This window comes from Anser cygnoides, chromosome 1 (genome assembly GCF_040182565.1).
Source record: "Anser cygnoides isolate HZ-2024a breed goose chromosome 1, Taihu_goose_T2T_genome, whole genome shotgun sequence".
Classification (NCBI taxonomy): Eukaryota; Metazoa; Chordata; class Aves; order Anseriformes; family Anatidae; genus Anser; species Anser cygnoides.
The window spans coordinates 69,689,006-69,707,431 of NC_089873.1; the positions used below are offsets into that span (position 1 = coordinate 69,689,006).

General features: G+C 36.7%; 1 protein-coding gene across 21 annotated transcripts in view; it reads left to right on the forward strand.

Annotated features, from left to right (window-relative positions):
• Positions 1-18,426, forward strand: part of PLEKHA5 (pleckstrin homology domain containing A5) — a 169,475-nt gene that overhangs the window by 87,973 nt on the left and 63,076 nt on the right. For 19 of the 21 annotated variants that reach the window (XM_066999344.1, XM_066999339.1, XM_066999291.1 and 16 more), the window contains 3 exons: positions 10,902-10,985; positions 11,939-12,059; positions 18,171-18,275. In XM_066999344.1, the coding sequence (XP_066855445.1) occupies positions 10,902-10,985; positions 11,939-12,059; positions 18,171-18,275 (310 nt within the window). Of the gene's footprint in view, positions 1-10,901; positions 10,987-11,938; positions 12,060-18,170; positions 18,276-18,426 lie in introns of those variants that run through there. The other 2 variants (XR_010832306.1, XR_010832307.1) reach the window with 1 other exon arrangement.

Below are 18,426 nucleotides of genomic sequence, written 5' to 3' on the forward strand. Positions count from 1 at the left end.
ATTGGACCATCACCTCTGTGTGCTCCACAGTTTTCCATTTTGTGTCTGGTAGCAGAGGGAGGATGCTGATCTCCAGCTCCCAGTTGTAATTTCTCTGCCTGTTCCTGGGGCATGTTTCTCAGCCCTGTCCTTGTTGGATAAAACTCTGAACTTCATTGCTTTTTGATGACGTGCATCAAAGCAAAGGAGTTCGTGCTGCAGACTAATATCATTAAATATCATGGAAGATTCAACGCCATAAAGAGCTGTTTTTGCTAATTGCCAATGGGTATTCTTAACACCAACAATTAGGCATTAGGCAGCAGTAAGACAGTTAACTCTGACAATCAAAGTTAAACTTGCTGTAGGAACATAGGTGTTATCCCCATAGATCAGACTGTAGGTCCATCTGGGTTCGCATTCTGTCCCTGCTAATGAGCTGTGCTGATGTGTAAGAGTAATTAACGCCATGCTGAAGTGTGATATTTAGGAACCCTTCAGTATTTCTGTGTTTAATATTATAATGCCATTTTTTTCTGGAAAGTAGTATTTGCTAAACTGTTGAGGCCAGCCTATTTTTTTAGAAATACTTGAAGGTAGTAAGATGAAGAATAGCAGGGAATTATGGATATAAGACCAGAGAAAAGAGAGGAAGTGTGACCTCTCAGCAGCTAGATCCATTCTCGACAGATCAGCTCTGATTAATATTAAGGTTTCCCACAAGCCTGATTGGTGTCCACACCTCTAGACTAAAGTATGTTCCATCTCCTCTAAGATCTTTCATCTGAAAGATGAGCAGGCAAACATATGAACATTACATGTGACCGTTTCAAGAAGACAATGTAGTCTTTTGAGGTATGTGTGTGTGCAGAGAATATCTAAAAATAATTTCTGTTCTTGTGATTTCAAGCAAATGTAAAACTGCTTATTTGTTGCTAACATTTCTGTCATTTGGAGTCTCCTAAAACAACTTGGTCCTGTTCTCCTAAGGCTGAAGACAACAGTAGAGTTGTGTGAGGTTGAGCTGTGCCCTCAGACCTTGCGGATGACAACCAGCACGTTCAGTGTTCCAGTTCATTGCCACAGTTTATACCCTGTGCGTCTATGGACTTGAACTCTACGTCATAAGCAATGAATATTTTTAATAGGCTTTGTACTCTCTTGTCTGAGATGAATGCAGGCCCACGTACGCTGTAAGCTTTAATTAATTGTCCTCTGAGGTCTGGTGGACATATTTGCATATGCTGTACCAATGGACCACCAAGATTATTCAATTAAATCCTTGCAGTCGCTTTAAGAAGACCTGTAATTAAAGTGTTAATGATGGCTGTTCACTTTTACAATAATTATTTTTATAAAGTCTCAATGTCTGCTTTTACTTCATATGAAATAGGATCTATTGTGAGGGAAAGCCTGAAATACAGGATGTATCTGAATGCGGTGCCACGATTAAAATGAGTGGATACACCATCATTTCAGCTGCTTTCTTTTTGTCAGATTGTTAAAAGAAATATTTCTAAGCACTTCCCAGATGATAATACATTTACTTTGAAGAAGCTTGCCAGGCCGTTTTCCTTGCTCAATAGACTGGGGAAACGTCTAGTTGTGAGCTAATATACTCTAAGAGTTCAATAAGCATGGCTTTCTTCTAAGACTTACTAGGTAGTTAACAGAAATGTGTTGATAATTAATAAAAATGGATGTGGTTGTGGAAGTATGCCCACTTATAAGGCACTGGAAAAATCATCAGGAAATCGTGGAAGTCATGTAGCTGAAAACAATGTTGTTACACTCTGCATAACATGTTGGCTAAAATGGGATTTGATTCACTGACTGTATGATTCACCTAATGTTTAAAATAAATATATCATTAATAGTAGCAGATGGGATAAGGGGAAGATATTCATATAAATTTGTCCAAAGGAGAAAACTCTCGAGAGAAATAAGGAGTTTTAACTATTTCTGTTAACATCTAGCAAACTGATTGCTGATGTGCTTAGCTTGATTTGTGAGGCAAGGCAGTGCAATTTTACTGAGTCTCTTTAAAGTCTGCCATTGATCTTGAGGTACTAATTTACTGAAATAAAAACATATATATGTATATATTGCATTTATAACTCAATAAAATTAAGCAGCTTTGCTTCTTTGTAGTTCTACAGCAAGAGTTTAACGGAACAATTGAGTGGTGCTGTAAATGCTACAATTATACTTCAAAAAGTGTTTTGCAAAGGATGTCATTGCTGTAAGTAGTTTGAGACTAAACAAGATTTGGAGTTATGTGATACAAGCTTAAAAAAAAGTACTGAGCAAGTTGTGTCTTTTAACAAACAAGCAAGCAGTCTTGAGTGAAGATAATGAGTAGCTGATATCTAAGGTAACCAGAAATGGAAACAAGGTGAAATATGAGCTCTGAGAGAATGAGAGTTTAAAAAGGGGGGTTATTTCAGTAATCTGTATGTTTCTATCCAAGAGTGGTAAGTAGGGAGGGGAAAAAGACATGACAGTGAAAGCATGGAATAGTTGCACAACAAGAGTGGAAAGTTGGGGAGGGAAATGCATGCACAGTTAAGAAATCATTTTGTGGTGTTCTAATTAAAAAAAAAGGGGGGGGGAGTTGAGGGAGAGAGAGATAAGGCTGGTTTATATGCTAAATGTTGAAAATAGCAATCGAGCAGCAGATCATGAACTGTAAATTCATAACGTACTCTGTGCTTAAGGAAAACAGCCCCGCAATATGGTGGAAATCAGTATGAAAAGAAATTCTGTACATAATGTATGTTGGGGGGGATTATCATTAGTTCAGAGAACTGTAAATAGAGCAGGGTTACAGCAATTTAGTAAATACCTAGATTTTGTGAAAAGAAATTGCTTATTGTCCTGGAATATTTGTTCTATATCAGAGTGCTCCAAAGTATATGTAGGATTTACTGTTCCTGTTAATAGATCTGTTTTTCTTGTTACTACATCCACAACTATTTATCAGTGAAGCAGAAGAGTTTTCTTTATTTTTTCTGTCTCTCTGAGCTCTATTGAGCTCCTTTTTGAACCACAAGTGGGGAGGAGTCTGGACTGAATCACAGGATAGTCATGGTTGTCAGTGCTTGAGAGGTGAAGAGAAGTGACGGTCTCTTCAAGCTAAATGGAAATTAAAACATTGCACAATGGCTTTGACCTTATTTAGTGTACATTAATTGGAGACATTTTGTTCTTGAAACCATGTGAGCTTGCAGAGTATTCTTGGTTGAAAATACTTTTGACAATGAGATTATTGTTGGCATAGGACAGATATGAATGTTAGTGTGTGTGTGTATGTGTGTACACACGTGTATATAAAACGGCTTAATTTGTTTGCGTTCATTTTCCTTGTTATATTTTTTTCAAAGCATAATTATTGAAAAACATGTAAAATTAGTTTAAGGAACTATTAGAGTAGGCTTCTATTGCAAAATAGCCCTAGAATTTATAATGAAGTAAAATGGAAGCATAAATCAATATTGATTTTTAAGTTCATACTTCTCTCTCTAATATTTTCTCAATAGTGCATTTCACTTGTGCTTCCAACACTGTAATAAACCATGAAGGCACAGGCTTGCAGAACTAAGCTCAATAATGTGTTAGAGATGATTCTCTGTCTAGTAAGCTTTGATAAAAACATTTAAAGTTGTTACACAGCTATCAAATAGCTAAACATTTGCTAAAAAACTTTTACTGAAAGCTATGCTTCAGTTTGTGGAGGGTGGCTAAGAAAGCCTGGCTTCTGTCTTAATTTCCAAATTATAGTGTCTGGTGTGATTAATTGCTCCAGGTTGAGGTATGGTTGTGATCATGCAGTTACAAGAGACAAATGCACATAGACTACGTAAGTTCAAGTCGGGGTTATTTCTGGTTCTGAAAACCCTTAACATATAAGTAAATACCAATTAATATTTTCTAGTTAACTCTTCTTAATGAAACTCAGTGGCTTCATGTAGTCTGCTAATATGACTGATCTAGCTGTAGCAGCAAAGAGAGCTAGCTCATTGTGTCAGGACAGCTGTTGTCTGTCAGTTCTTGTCCTCTCCAAAACTTAGCTTTTATTTCTTCTGTCCTCACTGCCTCTTTGGGAGAGGCTGCAATTTTGCTGGGTGGGAGAGGTGGGGTTTTGGGCAGCATTAGCTGGTTGGACATCTGCTGTCAGTCTTCAACAGGGAGAGGCAGTAGCAGCTGGATTGGAGCATCCAGTGTTACTTGTGGTCCACAAGCCACCTGCTGAACCATGCTACTTCAAATCTTATTTTTCTTTAGAAAATACATTGTAGGCTTTTAATACAAAAGGGTTATGTTACGCTAGTGTCTGGAAGCTTTCCATGTAGTTAACCATTAAGGAGCACTAAGATTTCCAATATCTCATCTGACATTTACGGATAGTTGTGCCTTGTAAACACCTACCTTCCTGTTTTCTCAAACAATCTCAGGCAGCAAACAGTGTTGTAGCCATTTTTACTGCAGAATAATACAGAACTGACAATTCTGTTCAACTGCAGTGCTATTATCAAACTAAGTTATACGCTGTACACAGGGCTTAAAATGTATGTAGCAAAATCTTACGTACGTTGGTGGCACATGGCAAGTACACTTTTGTGGCCTTTACTGAATCTTAGTATCTTACAAGTTCCCAAATGTTCTGTATAAAGTGAATGGGACATTCCTCCAAAGTTTTGGGAAAACAATGTTAATTATATCTGCTTGGGTGAGAAGGCTTTGTTTTTACATAATTATTTTCATTAAAATATAAATCTGGTTTTAGAAGGGTCCCATTGTAGGAAAGGGTTATGCTTTCAGGGCAATAGTGTTTTTTTGGGGGGGGAAATAAATATTAATATTTTATATATATATTTATTTATTTTGAGAAGTAAATATCAATAATGATTGAAATGCTGGAGTACAATCAGCTGTATAGAGATGTCCAGGTGCTCTTTCACTACAGCAGCAGCAATGATACCCAAACTCCCATGACTGTGACAGCCTTCCTTTGAACTGAAAGAATCTGGAGAACAGACCTTTTGTCTGAAAAACCTTATAGCAGATCAAGAAATTGGTGGCAGCAGCAACTATAGATTAGTTGTTGCATTGTCTGCCAAGAAAAATTAAGAGTTTTGTGAGCACCTTCCCAAGTATGTGCACACCCAAAGGATCCTAAATGCTTTGCTTATAGCAGCATATGTGATGTTATACAGGTCTGTCAGCACTTTGTGTGCTTTGAAACTTACTGTCTCTTTATACCTTCTTTTGTACAGACTCCCTGATGTTAAATTACTGTACTCGTATGTCTTTGAGTGAAGCCAAGCAATGTGGTTTCCACAGTTGTTGTTTAAAAAGTTTAATTGAAAAAAGACTCATAATTGGAGAGTATGACAATACTGACAAAAAAATGCTTGCATATGCTATTTACTGTACAATGTGGCATTACAGATTTAGTAAAGTAGAAGACTTTGTGCAACCACAGACCACATCCTTTCTAACAGTTGTGTAGGGACTGCATTTACTTAAATTTTTTCCAAATTCAGACAACTTTTTATTAGATAACTGTAAGTTACTGCATTTATTTCAGCTATTAATGAGACATTCTTATGTCTGGTATATCAGTCTTCTGAAATGTATTCTTCAGCATTGTCAAAAGGAGCAGTCTTTCTAAATGACAGATGGAGTTTTGTTGAAAGCTGTGTCTTGGTTTATGATTTTGTTTGTATTCTTTCAGTGAAGCAGAACTCAGCCTTTGCTTTGATGGTCACAATGAGAATGAGCAAATGAGAAGACCTTAGCATTTAGGGCCATATAAATAAAGTATATAAAGAAAGGGCATGAGAGAAGCTTTGAAGTGGCATCTAGCTTTAATTTCAGTGGGAGAAAACCAGATGCGTCTCTGGGAGTTCTGGTCCAGTTCTGTATTTTTGAGAGTACAGGGAACTCAAGCAAATCAGACAGTGGAGAGACCCCAAACCGAATATCCCCACCCTTGTACTCAGATCTTTCTCACCACTTTCACTTTGGAGTGAACTGCCCTGTTCCAGAGAAAGATAGTGTGACCCTTCAATTTTGTGTGCATCCTCCTCTACCAACTGGATTAGACATCGTTTTTTTTTTTTTTTTTTTTCCAATTTCTAGTGCTATAATCTGAATTGATTTCCTATCCAAAAAAACCTGGTACTAATAAATATAGCAATTTCAAAATGACAAAACTGGACAGAATTTTCAATTTGATGATTTCACAGTGCTTCTGGTTAGAAGAAAACATTGGTACACAGCATTTTGGGGTCAGCAATCCTGTAAAACACAAGGTAAAACTAAAACAGCAAGTGCCGCTCCTGGAGTTGTGCATTATGTTGCTACTCACAAATAGAATAATATATTTGAATAATCTATTTGAGGGCTTTTTTTAGTAGTCCTTATATCACATTTGGCCATCAAAAAGATTGCTGTTTACTGTACTTGTATGGAGTAGATTAAAACCATGATTTTTTTAAACATGTCTAGCATTGGTGAAAATAAGTAAAATAATACTGTCTTTTAAAGAGACAGAGACTCTCAAGGAATGGAAAGGAGAAAAAAAGAGTGGATGAGAAGGCAAATAACGTGAGTCAAATTCAAGGTTGTAGTCAACTTCTAACTTGAACAAGATAAATTCTTTTTCTCTGAGGGCTTGTCCGTGTGCCAGAGCTGAGCTACCTGCTAAATGATGCCAAAGCCTGCAGTGTTCAGAGGAATGGATCAGGAAGAAGTTTAGAAATTCAGAGAAAATAGGTCAAATAGTCCTGTTCAGTTGTCTTGCACTGAGATAGCTAAAAATGTAACTTATCCCTGAGCAAGCTATTTTAGCGTGGCTTTTTTTTCTATTGTTTGGTTTGGTTTAAATCCTTTTACAGCAGGCGACTGTCCAGGCCCAGCATGGGAATCAAGAACCGAGAATTAACTTGATACATGCAAGAACTATGACTTATCCTGCTTCTCTCTCCTGTCATTTTAGTCAGCTGTGTCCATTTCTGGAGCCCAACACATCCCAGTGGAAAATGTTAATGAGTAATAGTTTGTGCCGCATACTGAATCTTGAGAGTATCCTCACAAATACTAACGAAATACATGGGGAATTTCTTTCCACCTTTGCTCTAGTGTGTAGCAAGCCATTAATACAACCTCGCTATGGATGCAAAAATACCAAAGGCCAGTTTACATCCTTTAGTATATGCACAGCAGTGTATGCATACAGTTACCCTGTGCTATCAAAATATTGTTACCAAAAATTGATCGGAGACTTTTGTGAAATCTTCTTCCTTGGAGATCTTCAAAAGCTGCCTCGATGTGGTCCTGGGCAACTTGCTTTTGGTGTTCCTGCTTGAGCGGATGGCCTCCAGAGACCCCTTCCAACCTCAACCATACTGTGATCCCGAGAGAGAAAGAAGAAAAGTGTGTTATTTCTATATGTCTTGGAGGCTTTATCTCTGCATAACCGGAAAGTTAGCATGCTGGCTTCTAGCTGCCTTTATCAAAGTAAATTAGACTTTACCATGTAATAAAAGTACAGACACAAAAATACACAGAGTTGAAACTCTGAATTGCAGACTGGAGTTTGTATAAAATTGAAAATTGTGTTCTCAGTAAAAGAACATATTTTTGCTTTATTTTCCCCTAAGATTTATTGATGAGACATAAAGCTTGTGTGTAGACCCAGAGTGACATTTCTTAGATAACTGAACAACTGTCTAAGTTGGATGTGACTGTTGAGTGGTAGCTTTTAATGAAACTTTCTGTAAGATGTGGTTTAAAACAAATGCCTTTACCTACTGTTACGTAGGAGAGTTATGACAATAATTATCAAGATACTCTATATCTTACACAAGTATTTTGAGGAGTCTTGTCAAAATACCAGCTGAGTGCCAAAAATGCATTATTTCAGATGAGTAATGAACAGGTTTTCAAATTGAATTATTTGAAGTCTATTCATCCAGTTTTATAGTATTTATAGTAGTCACACTTCTGTACAAGCTGATTTTCCAGCATTTGCTCATGAGATTTCATCTCCTTCTAAGCTGAAGAGAAAGAAAAGATTGTTCTTCCATTTTCTCCCCTGTTTAGAGAGAAGTGACACTGAAGATTTCTAAAATGCTAGAAAGAATTTCATATCCCACAGGAGTGCATTTCATGTCTATGGTTTTTCTTGCCTTTTGTATATAATGTCAGCTACACTTTGATACATCTCAATGTCAAATTGAGTAGTAAGGAAAGCTGTGCTTTGTCCAAAAACATTTTGATACTTTTGGAGTACTGACTCGCTATATGATTTGAGACTGAAACAAAATATTCTTAAACAGATTTGTCCTTGCACCTGCTCTTCTCTCTACTCTTTTCCTCCCCTTTTCCGTTTTCCCTTCTGGTTTTGTATGACTGTTCCTCTAGGATCTTTGAATATTGCCTGTTCCTGTGTCAGTGTGGGCCAGGTGCACTCACACAGTTCCTGGGATGTGCCACTGCTGTAGCAGTCTGATTATTGCTGGTCCTTGACCAGAAGTCCTGATCCATTTTTTTGAACATTTCTGGATGTCAGCTGATAGCCGGGTGTCAAGGTTTAACGTGAACAGCATCATTTTGTCAAAACCTATGGAGTGCTAGCTCATCTCCATTTTATTTTCTGTTTGGTAGGAGAGTTTCTGAAATGTTTGAGTGAATAAAAAAAAAAAAAAGGTTTTTTGGAAGTGAAGTAGAGGGATAATTAGACAAAGAAACAAACACAGGGTGCTTCTTCAGGAATATTTAATTTTAGTTTTCTTCTGGACCATTTTCACTTGAAAGGTGTTTGTGGGATCATGGCTGTTTGGAATGGTACAAACATTCTCCCAGTGGTCTGTCTCCAGTCCCCTCATTGGGATGGATGAGCTTCTCCAACAGAAGCTTCTTTAGAAGCTGAACTTAGAATTCTGCTGAATTTAGTGAGAAGATAAAGATTAATTACTGGAGTTTATCTCATTAGCTAAGCTCCATAACATGTCTATCCATTTAGGTGTCTCTAAACTGCAGTAAGGGGAGGCAGAGTGTGCAAAGAGCTGGGTTATAATTCTAATCTTAGACTTTAAGTTTATGCAGATTCGTCCAACTATCCGTTGTTCGTGGAAGTAGAGTGGATATTTTATTAGGCTTTTATATGGAGGTAACTTGTAATTAAGTTATGCTTAAAAATTGCAAAATGATTATGATTCAAAGGGATTTTCAAGAACCTGGGGAACATTAAGATAGTCTTGTAAAGTCTAGGTTGTTTTATGAAGTGAGAACAGTAGAGAGCAGAACATTTTCAAGATGAGTTGTGCTTCCTCGTTTTGAAAGCTGAAAAGGTTAGGCAAACAGGCAATAAAAGAGGTATCTGCTAAGGACAGCGTGGCATTCAGGACTCCTGGTGTTTTGCACCTCTTCTGCCACCTTACCGCTGAAGCACATTTTTTTCCTCCAGGTTTGTTCTCTGTCCAGGAGTATTTTTAGGGCTGAACTTGTGATAAAAGAAGCCATAGTGTTATATAAGATCTTACAACGAATAAAAAAAAATATCGTATTCTTTGCAAAAGTAAATATTTTAAATGGAATTATTGTTTCTTCATCATTTACGGTGCTGTTTTCAGTTACTGTTGTTTTGCTTTGTGCGTTATATAATTTGGATCACATTTATGCTTTTAACACTTTAAATAACATATGAGGTGAGTTCATTGTGACACCTGCGATACATCCACCTGCATTCTGTGCTCATTGCCCGCCCTTAGTCTGAATTCAGCCTGTGTGCTTTTAAATCACTGAGCCAAGTTTAAATTTCATCAGTGCCCCTTTCCAGCTCTCTTCATGACAGGGGAAGAAGTTTACAGCGGGAGAGTGTTGCAGTCCGTCAACCCCCTTGCTCCTCATAGTGTCACAGGCCTGCTGCTCTGCCAGTTGGCAGCTCCGCACTTGCAGGTGTGCTCGCACATGGCATGACTGGGGCTGTGAGACCTTGCAGCATGCAGGGATGCCACAGGTACAGAAGCCCTGGTCTGCAGCAGGAATGAGCTGGTTGGCACGTCCTGGGGGCAGTAAATGCAACTCATCTTGACCCCATCCCTCCTGTCCCTTCCTGGGCTGGACGGCTCTAGTCGAAACGTTTCCTTCTCGAGTGGCAGTAACTGATAGCTGTTGAAGTTTGGCAATTTCTTTTAAGTTCTGGAAGCTGCTGTGATACAGCAACAGCTGCGGTTCAGGGGAACAAGATTGTGTGAAATGAGCGGTGCGTGTTGGTGAGGGCGAAGCCTTAGGCTGGCAGGCTGCCTGTCACCTGAAGGTACTCCCGAGGGAGGCGCAGGGGAGCAGTGCGCTGAGCTTGTCATCGGCCAAAACAGACCTGTGCCTGTGGCACCTCACTCTGTTCCAGTCACTGGATAGGGATGGTATCTGCTTTATCTGAAGATTTTAACTGAGAAACTTTGTGTTCTAGGCTAGAAGACAATTGCCTTCGGTGTATTGTTGTTTTATCCTTACAGAACAGTTATGTCTTAAGTTTGCCTACTCCTTGCATAGCTGAAGTCTTATTTAAAAGTATATACAGATTTCGCTGAAGTAAATTATTAGTGATCATATACGAACTAGTCATACTCTTACAGTACTATTTTTTAAATTCAAAACCAATACCAACCTAACACAAATGTCTTCTATTTCCAGAATATTCATGAAGATTTTTTGAGTCATTCTAAGATCCTTTTATCGTCCTTTTTTTGTTTATATGTATGTGTGTGTGTTATGTCATAACGAAACATTCATAATGATTTTCACTGGTTTGATATACTTGATGTACTGGGTTTATATACTTAAGCTGAAAAATTGAAAAATAATTTTGCCTATGAATTGCCTATGAATTGTTCCTTATCTCTCCTCCACAGTCATAATGAACGAAAAGTAACCTGTAAGCATCCAGTAACAGGGCAGCCTTCACAGGACAACTGTATTTTTGTTGTGAATGAACAGTAAGTGGCTAACAAATTTTAATCCGTATATTTTATAGTATTGAGCTAAGCTTCAGTGATCGCTAATTGTGACATTTAATTTATTTTTTCCATGTTAGATTAGCATGTATAAAGTTTTATTTGTTTAAATTGTTTGAAAGTAATATTAAATGCTTAATATTATTTTATCTTAAAAGATAAAAGCCATAACCTAAATTGGGTATATATGGTATAAATGCACTTTGTTTAACTGTGTGGATTTCTATTTGTCACTTCGGTTATTCTACAGTGTTAGCAAACAATATATATACTATATAATAATCCAACAAACTTCCAAGAAGGAATTCATTTTTAATCCTATAGCAACAATCAAGTGTAATTTACCTTGTTTTATCTGATGGTTTTTCCTTTATTGGTTATTTTCTTGACCAGCTGAGACAGTTTCTGAACCATTGAGTAATAACTTGGCTTTGCTGTCTTCACATTAATTTTGTAGCATACACAATGAAATGTAAAGGTGAGAAGTTAAGACCTGACTTCAAGATACGATATGTGGCTGGATATTGGGTGTCCAATTCATCATCATTGCTGTGACACCTGTTGTATCGTAGCTAGAATGGAAACTGCCATAACTGCAGTATGTGAAATTGCACAAATACGCATATTCTCACAGAAGTGGGGTAAAGCCATTTGGAGCCTTTGGAGAGCATTTCTTCCTGTTTCTGTCTCATGTTTTTCCCTCCCACCAACACTGTAAACTAATAGAGAAATCCTATTTTAAAACAACATCTTGAAATTAATCTATGACAGATTTAAGTTTAAAACACAGTGCAGGTAACTTTACAATGAAGTATGAACTGCTTTCAAATTGAAAAAGTAGGACACAGCCCGTATTAGGCTACATCTAGGAGTGCTTTTTAATAGCAGTCTGCATACACAGCATGTTCTAGTGCTATTACATACTCTATTTTCAGGACTGCTGCAGCGATGACGTCTGAAGAAAAGAAGGAGCGACCAGTAAGCATGTTAGGTGAAGCAACTAACTATAATCTGACATCAGATTATGCTGCTCATCCAATGAGCCCTGTGGGCAGAGTAAGTATGTCCAAATTAAGTTAAAATTATTTAGTTATTTCACCAGATACTAGACAGTGCTTTGTTTCTCTTTTAAAATGGAATACTAATAAAGTGTATTTGTTATCTTTTTCAGGACATTCAGTTCTTTAGATGTTTTACTTGGAAACGGAAGTGTTTGAAATTATCACTGAAGCTGTAATTTTTATCAGATATCTCAGGTCTTATGACTTGCGCATACTTAAATTATTGACAAAATCTAAGCTTTACTTAAGTGTGAATGAGCAAAATCTTGAGTCACTGCTCAGACACCTGGGTACAAGCATTGTTAGGGATACACAATTGGCTAGATTTCTTTTGGTAAGGTAACTATCTGTAAGACGTGGTTACAAGAGAGAGAGGTGTAAAGTAACCCTGTGGTAAACCAAAGGGCAGATACTATGATTTGCTGACATTGAACCAGAAATACTGGTTTCCTAAGAAAATTCTTAGGGAAAATCCTGGAGATTCCAAGACTACCTTAAGTTGTATCCCACTTTCTTCATTTACCAAGCTTCTCAGAAAGCTAAGATGAATGCCCAGATGTTTATCCAGGTGATGGATTCAATTATATCTACTTTAAGTTTTTTCAATAAAGTTGGCAAAGCTATTGTTTGCACTTTTTCAATTTTGGACAGCTTTCATAAAAGGAAAGTGCACTTGCTACAAAATTAATTTCCTTCATTAAATTTGTTAGAATACCAAGATGAACGCTGTGATCAGTGCTGACAGATGCAAGCCCCCTAATATCTTCTACCAAGCAGTTATCATTTAAACAAGTGGGAAAAAAGCACATTTTTGCTACCCATTGAAAACCGTAGCCCTGAGAAGTGTTTTTTGGCAGATTAATCCAGCCTGCAAGAGAAAATAAATTTTGGATTGTCTTTTAATTGAGCAGATTCCTTAATTTCAAAGAACTGATATAATTTGTTTTCGATGTAGTAGGAAAGAAATATCGTAAGATTTCTCAAAGTGCTTTTTAGAAACACCTTTTTTGTAGTTTTAAATATAAATTAAGGATTCTGCCTGTCTAATGAGACATAAGAAAAATGTTATTTAATGAGAAAAGGTGTCTAGCTTTCAAATGTGTCTTCATATTTCAGTGTTGCTGGGGGAAGAAAAAGGAGGAACAAATAAATTATAAACAGTAATAAAATCCATAATCTCAATTTTTGTATGTTTCCATTTGTGCAGGACAGCCAGGTTATGAAGCAGTAAGAGTTGTAATAGCGGTGCAGATTGTAGTAATAGTTACACAGAAAATTAGCTACAGTAGTGCTGTCTAGGAAGCGCTTTTGGTTTAAATGTAGGAAATTAATTCCAATCTAGGGAGCACACATTCTACAAACATTTTCACACTCTCCCTTCAAAGGAGTAGTTCAGAGTAGTCTGTTTGTTTCACAGTGTTCGAGAAGGAAGTTGAGATTGTTACAGGCCAATTTTAATTTCTTTACGGTTTTTGATTAGTGACACTTCAGCTTCTTGTGGAAACTTCTGTCTTCTGAAGAAGGACTTCTTGTGTTACTCTTCATTCCTCTTGTCTATTTATTCTAGTTTTTACATTAATTGTTAATGTTATAAGTGCATTTGACAGTATATGCAATTACCGTACATCGGTTTTCAAAGGTAAACTTGTCTGAATTACTGCAACTCCGTTTTTAATTTTTTGTTTTCAGGAGGTGAATGATTGCTAAGTGGAACCACGACTAATATTAGTCAGCCTTTTCTGGTGGCTCTTTAAGGCTAATGGTTTAAGTTGCTTTTAAAGATAACTACATAGAAGTTGCCCACTGGTTGTACTTGGATGCAACAAATAATTTTCATCTACGTTTTTATTGTTCGTGTCTCCCAACTGGGATATTCTTATCTGTCTTAACAACATTTGAATATAGTGTGTAGAGGCTCTCTGTATTACAGTGCAATAGGAGGAATAAAATATTGGTGAGGAAAGTAGGTTACAGAGTAGGAAAATGACAACACCTTTTTTTTTTTATGTATTCCTGTTTGCAGAGAGAACTAATCAATGTGCTTAATGTTGGAAGATAATGAGGAATGGAGGTAAAGTTTATGGTAGAACTTAAGTTGAAGACAGTTGAGGGGTGTAGAAATAAGTTCTCCCTTTCAGGAATGTTAATTGATCCGGAATAGACATGGCACTTGAAGAACTTTTTGTTTTGTGGCAGAAAGACTCATTTGAGTCTGATACTGTCGTTCAAAGGTTTGTATGAGGTGGGACAAAAATCACTCTCTCCCAGACGGAAGTCTTACTGCTGCTCCTTCTTCCATACTGTATAAAGTATGGTGTCCAATTAATACACCATAGTCCTAGGCAGAGTACTCTTTTTTTTAAGTATTGTTTCTCTTGTATTGGCTTGGAGTGTATTTCTAAATTTAAAACCACTAACATAGACCTCTGAGGAAGATCTCCATAGGCTTATGGCTGCTACAGATATATACATTTCTACCTTTCTTTTTAAAATGAAGTAGTCTTCCTCTTTTTTATTGGTGTTAAAAGTGCTACCTAGACCAATATGATTACATATCCTGAAATGAATTTGGGGGATCATTTTTTTGATGTGTAGATAAAGTAAGGCATGATTCCAGTTCCCCTTCACAGTTCATCTCCCCTGCTCTTTCATCGCTGCCCTGATTATCACCAGAACAGTGCTAACAGTTTTCTCACAGTAAGTGGAATGAAGTCTACATTACAGGAGATATGTCAAATTGTTTATAAATATGCGCATCAGTTTGTTGGTAGATATTTCACAGAGTACTCAAGCCAGTCCAGCCTTAAATGGCTAGTTTAGGCATAGCCACGCACGTCTTATCAGGATTCAGGTTAGCCAGAAATTTCAGAGTAATAACCATGAGATATATCTACATTAGCAAATAGCACAGTAAACAGGAGCTATACATGTGGGGTACTATTGGTGCTCAGGACCAAACATCTGTACTATATTTTCATGTCTTATCTTCAAGTTAGTCCAAAAGTGTTCCTTGTGCATTTTACATTTTAGTCTTACCCAAAATAAATCCAGTTTTCTCTACTATGCAAACCGAAGCACAGCTAGAGGGAACGATTGGGAGATTTTTTTTCAAGAGCAACCTCCTAATCCAAGATAAAATGCTGAGGCAGAAACCCACTCAGTTCATGGAAAACTGCAATATTGGAAGGCACCGAAATTGCCTACAAAATCCAGAAGGCAGTATCATCTTGGTTTGTGGTTTGGAAGAAAATTTGAGCCTTAAAGAGTAGAAACATATTTTTGAACAGAAGTTGAAAGTTCAAAAAATTTAGATTCCTGCTGTTTCGAGTTTACGTACAGAAGATTCTCAAGCCCTGTTTTTTCAAATATTGAAGCAGTAAGATTAGTGTTGATCCCTTTTCTGGTAGTTGAAGAGCATTTTTAAGTATACTTAGCAGTTCTGAAAATGGGAAAGAAGCTTCACATAAATTCTGTGTCCCTTAGCAGCTAAACAGAGAGAAGAGCAGCTAATATAGTGATTAAATGTGCAGCTCCAGCTATTCTGGTTTTGTCCAGAGTTCAAAAACCTTGCTCGTGTTTTTCTTCAGGCTGGGGAAAGAGTAACTATCACTGGCAGGTTTTCCTGGCATCTTTCTCAGTACCGGGACTGTGCATGGTCCTGTAGCTTCTGTTTTCAGAATCATCACAGTTGTTGGGACCATTCCTCAGAATGCATAAAATAGTACTTACAGTGTCGTGGAGTGAGAAGTATTTGAACCCTTCCATTTTTAATTATTTCCTTTCTTACTGTTTCCTCAGTATGACACAGTGTGGTGGAATGTGTGGTGGAATGGTCTGGGATGACAGACATAAAAAGAGGAGGAGATGGTCTAAAAAGTTTGAGAGTGGATAATTATTATATATATACACCTACAATATTTAAATCCCGCAGTATGTATTGTATTCTCAGCCTCAAAGGAGGCTGAGAAATCATTGTGAACAAATGCTCTCTTGTGGTAAAATAATCACAAGTCATCTAAGCCATTCTCTCTATTAGCTAAAATTAGAAATCACTTTGTGCTCTGTTTAGTTATTGTACGTCTGTATTTACAGTTGCAAAGATGTATAATTAATGCATTAAGTCTTTGCTCAGAGTTCAGTGAAATTGGAGTCAATATGGTTTATTGTCAGACCTAAGAGAAATCTGTTTAAATTACCTGAATTTGTTAGTAGACTTGACATTAGTAGTACTTGTGGTTGGTTGTGTTTTCAGAAGTCATGTGTTAACCATGTTACAAGTAATGGAGGTCTGGAAAAATCTTAAGAGTTTTTGACCCTTGAATACCTAATGCTAGAGAAGGGATGAGTGTTATAAATTATTTCTGATCCAAATCTTGGCACAGCTCTTGTGTAACTTGCCTTACAGGTAACATGCCTTACAGGTTTAATTGAATAGATGTAGAATTAATTTTATAATGTGCTGTTGTTTGTTAGAGGCTCTTTATTTTTTCCTTTTTTACATCTAGATGTCATACTTCTATTATCTTCTTTAAAAATGTCCATTTTACACCGGTAGAATTTTCCAGATGAAAATGTGAAAGATTTTGATTTACAGTTTGAATTAAGTTTTCAATTGCTTGCTCTGTCTTGCTTTCCAAACAAAGCTGAGTCAAATTTCTGTATCTCCAAGGGAAATCAAAAGCACTCCAATTGTTTTTATATTCCCTCCTTATTCTTTAAAAAAAAGAAACACAAAACGTCCTTGTTTCATTGTGTTGTAGACTTAAGACAAACACGCATAGTTTTTGTAATGTCATTCTTTTTAGACTAGGCTATATTGTACTCTTCAGTAAATGGCATTGTTGACAAAAGCTGCACATCATTTTAAATTGCAGCTTTCAGTTTGATTTTAAACCTAATGTGGAATTCTCTCTAAAGCATGTATAAATCACAATGCAATTCTGTGAGGCGTGTTGAATTTTCCTAGAGAAACCCATACCCTAATTTGCAACAAAAATTGAGTGTGCGTTTAGCCTTCCTATTTGAGCATCTTATTTAGAAACTTTACATAACTTTTCAATTAGTCTCAGTAGTAGAGATGGGGAAGCTGAAGCACAAGATTATATTGTCTAAATTCAAATAGTAGTTTTGGAGCAGAGCCGAGAACACAGCTTAGAAAACTTATTTGAATTTTCCTTTTTCTGCAGAATGGGATGCTTTCCTATATTGCATTGCATGGTCTCTGAGGCATCAATCCTACAGAATTTAAAACACACATAATTAGTAGATCTAGTTGCAGAACAAACTTTCTAAATGTAGACTGAAAAGAATGAAGTGTGAATTGGAAAAGCACTGCACATTTCTTTATGCTTTTTCCAATTTCTTTGGGTTTCTCAAGTACAAGAAGAACGAAATCTAAAACGGTTTATATTCCCTGCTTCTCTTAATCATCTGTGATTGTTACATAGCTGTAAGGATGTAAAAGATATAAGCGACAGCAGAAGTAAATGCTGGAGTTTAAGGACTAAAGACTCAAAGTAGACCTTAGTGCAAGTAGGTAAAATATTGAATATTCAAACTAGCCAAGGGATTTATAGAGTGGAGGTTCTTGAGGGGGAAGAAAGAATTTTAGAAAATTACCCTGTATGTTAGGAAAGTAGAAGACTCATCAAGAAGCCTGTGAATTATATCTTGTTGAAATCCGAGCATGTTTTCATTCATTAGGCCTATGTTTAAAGCAGGAAAGAGTAGAATTTTCATACTTGTGATGTAATTTTTCATAATTAACAACAGTTCTGTTGAATGGAACTAGACCTACAGCTTGGAAGATTTTCTACCTGACTGATAAGAAGGTCAGATATGTATTTGTTTTTATCATTTTAAAAAAAAAAATAAAATCTTTAGGTATCTGTCTTGGGATTTGTCTCTAAATTTTTTGCAAAGGAATAAGGAAGAAATGCTGAAGCCAGTATAACTATCATGTGTCTTCACCTAAAAAGGAATACAGTTTGCATTCTGTAATCCCTCTGAGGGACATGTATAAGAAAAAGATCTCAAAGAAAATTCATTATGATCTTTTCACAGATATTGATATCACATTTTCTTTAACCTTTTAATTTTAATTCAGACATCACGATCTTCAAAGAAGGTTCATAATTTTGGAAAGAGATCAAACTCAATAAAGAGGAACCCTAATGCACCAGTTGTCAGACGTGGCTGGCTCTACAAGCAGGTACTCTTTCCCCTTTAATCCTGGGTTGCTTTTTTGTGGTTGTTGGCTTTTTTGGTTGTTTGGTGTTGGTTTCTTTTTGGTAAGGTATATAATGTACAGAAGATGATCATTTGAAGAAAATATAATGGTGGCTATGCCAGAGTGAAAGTAT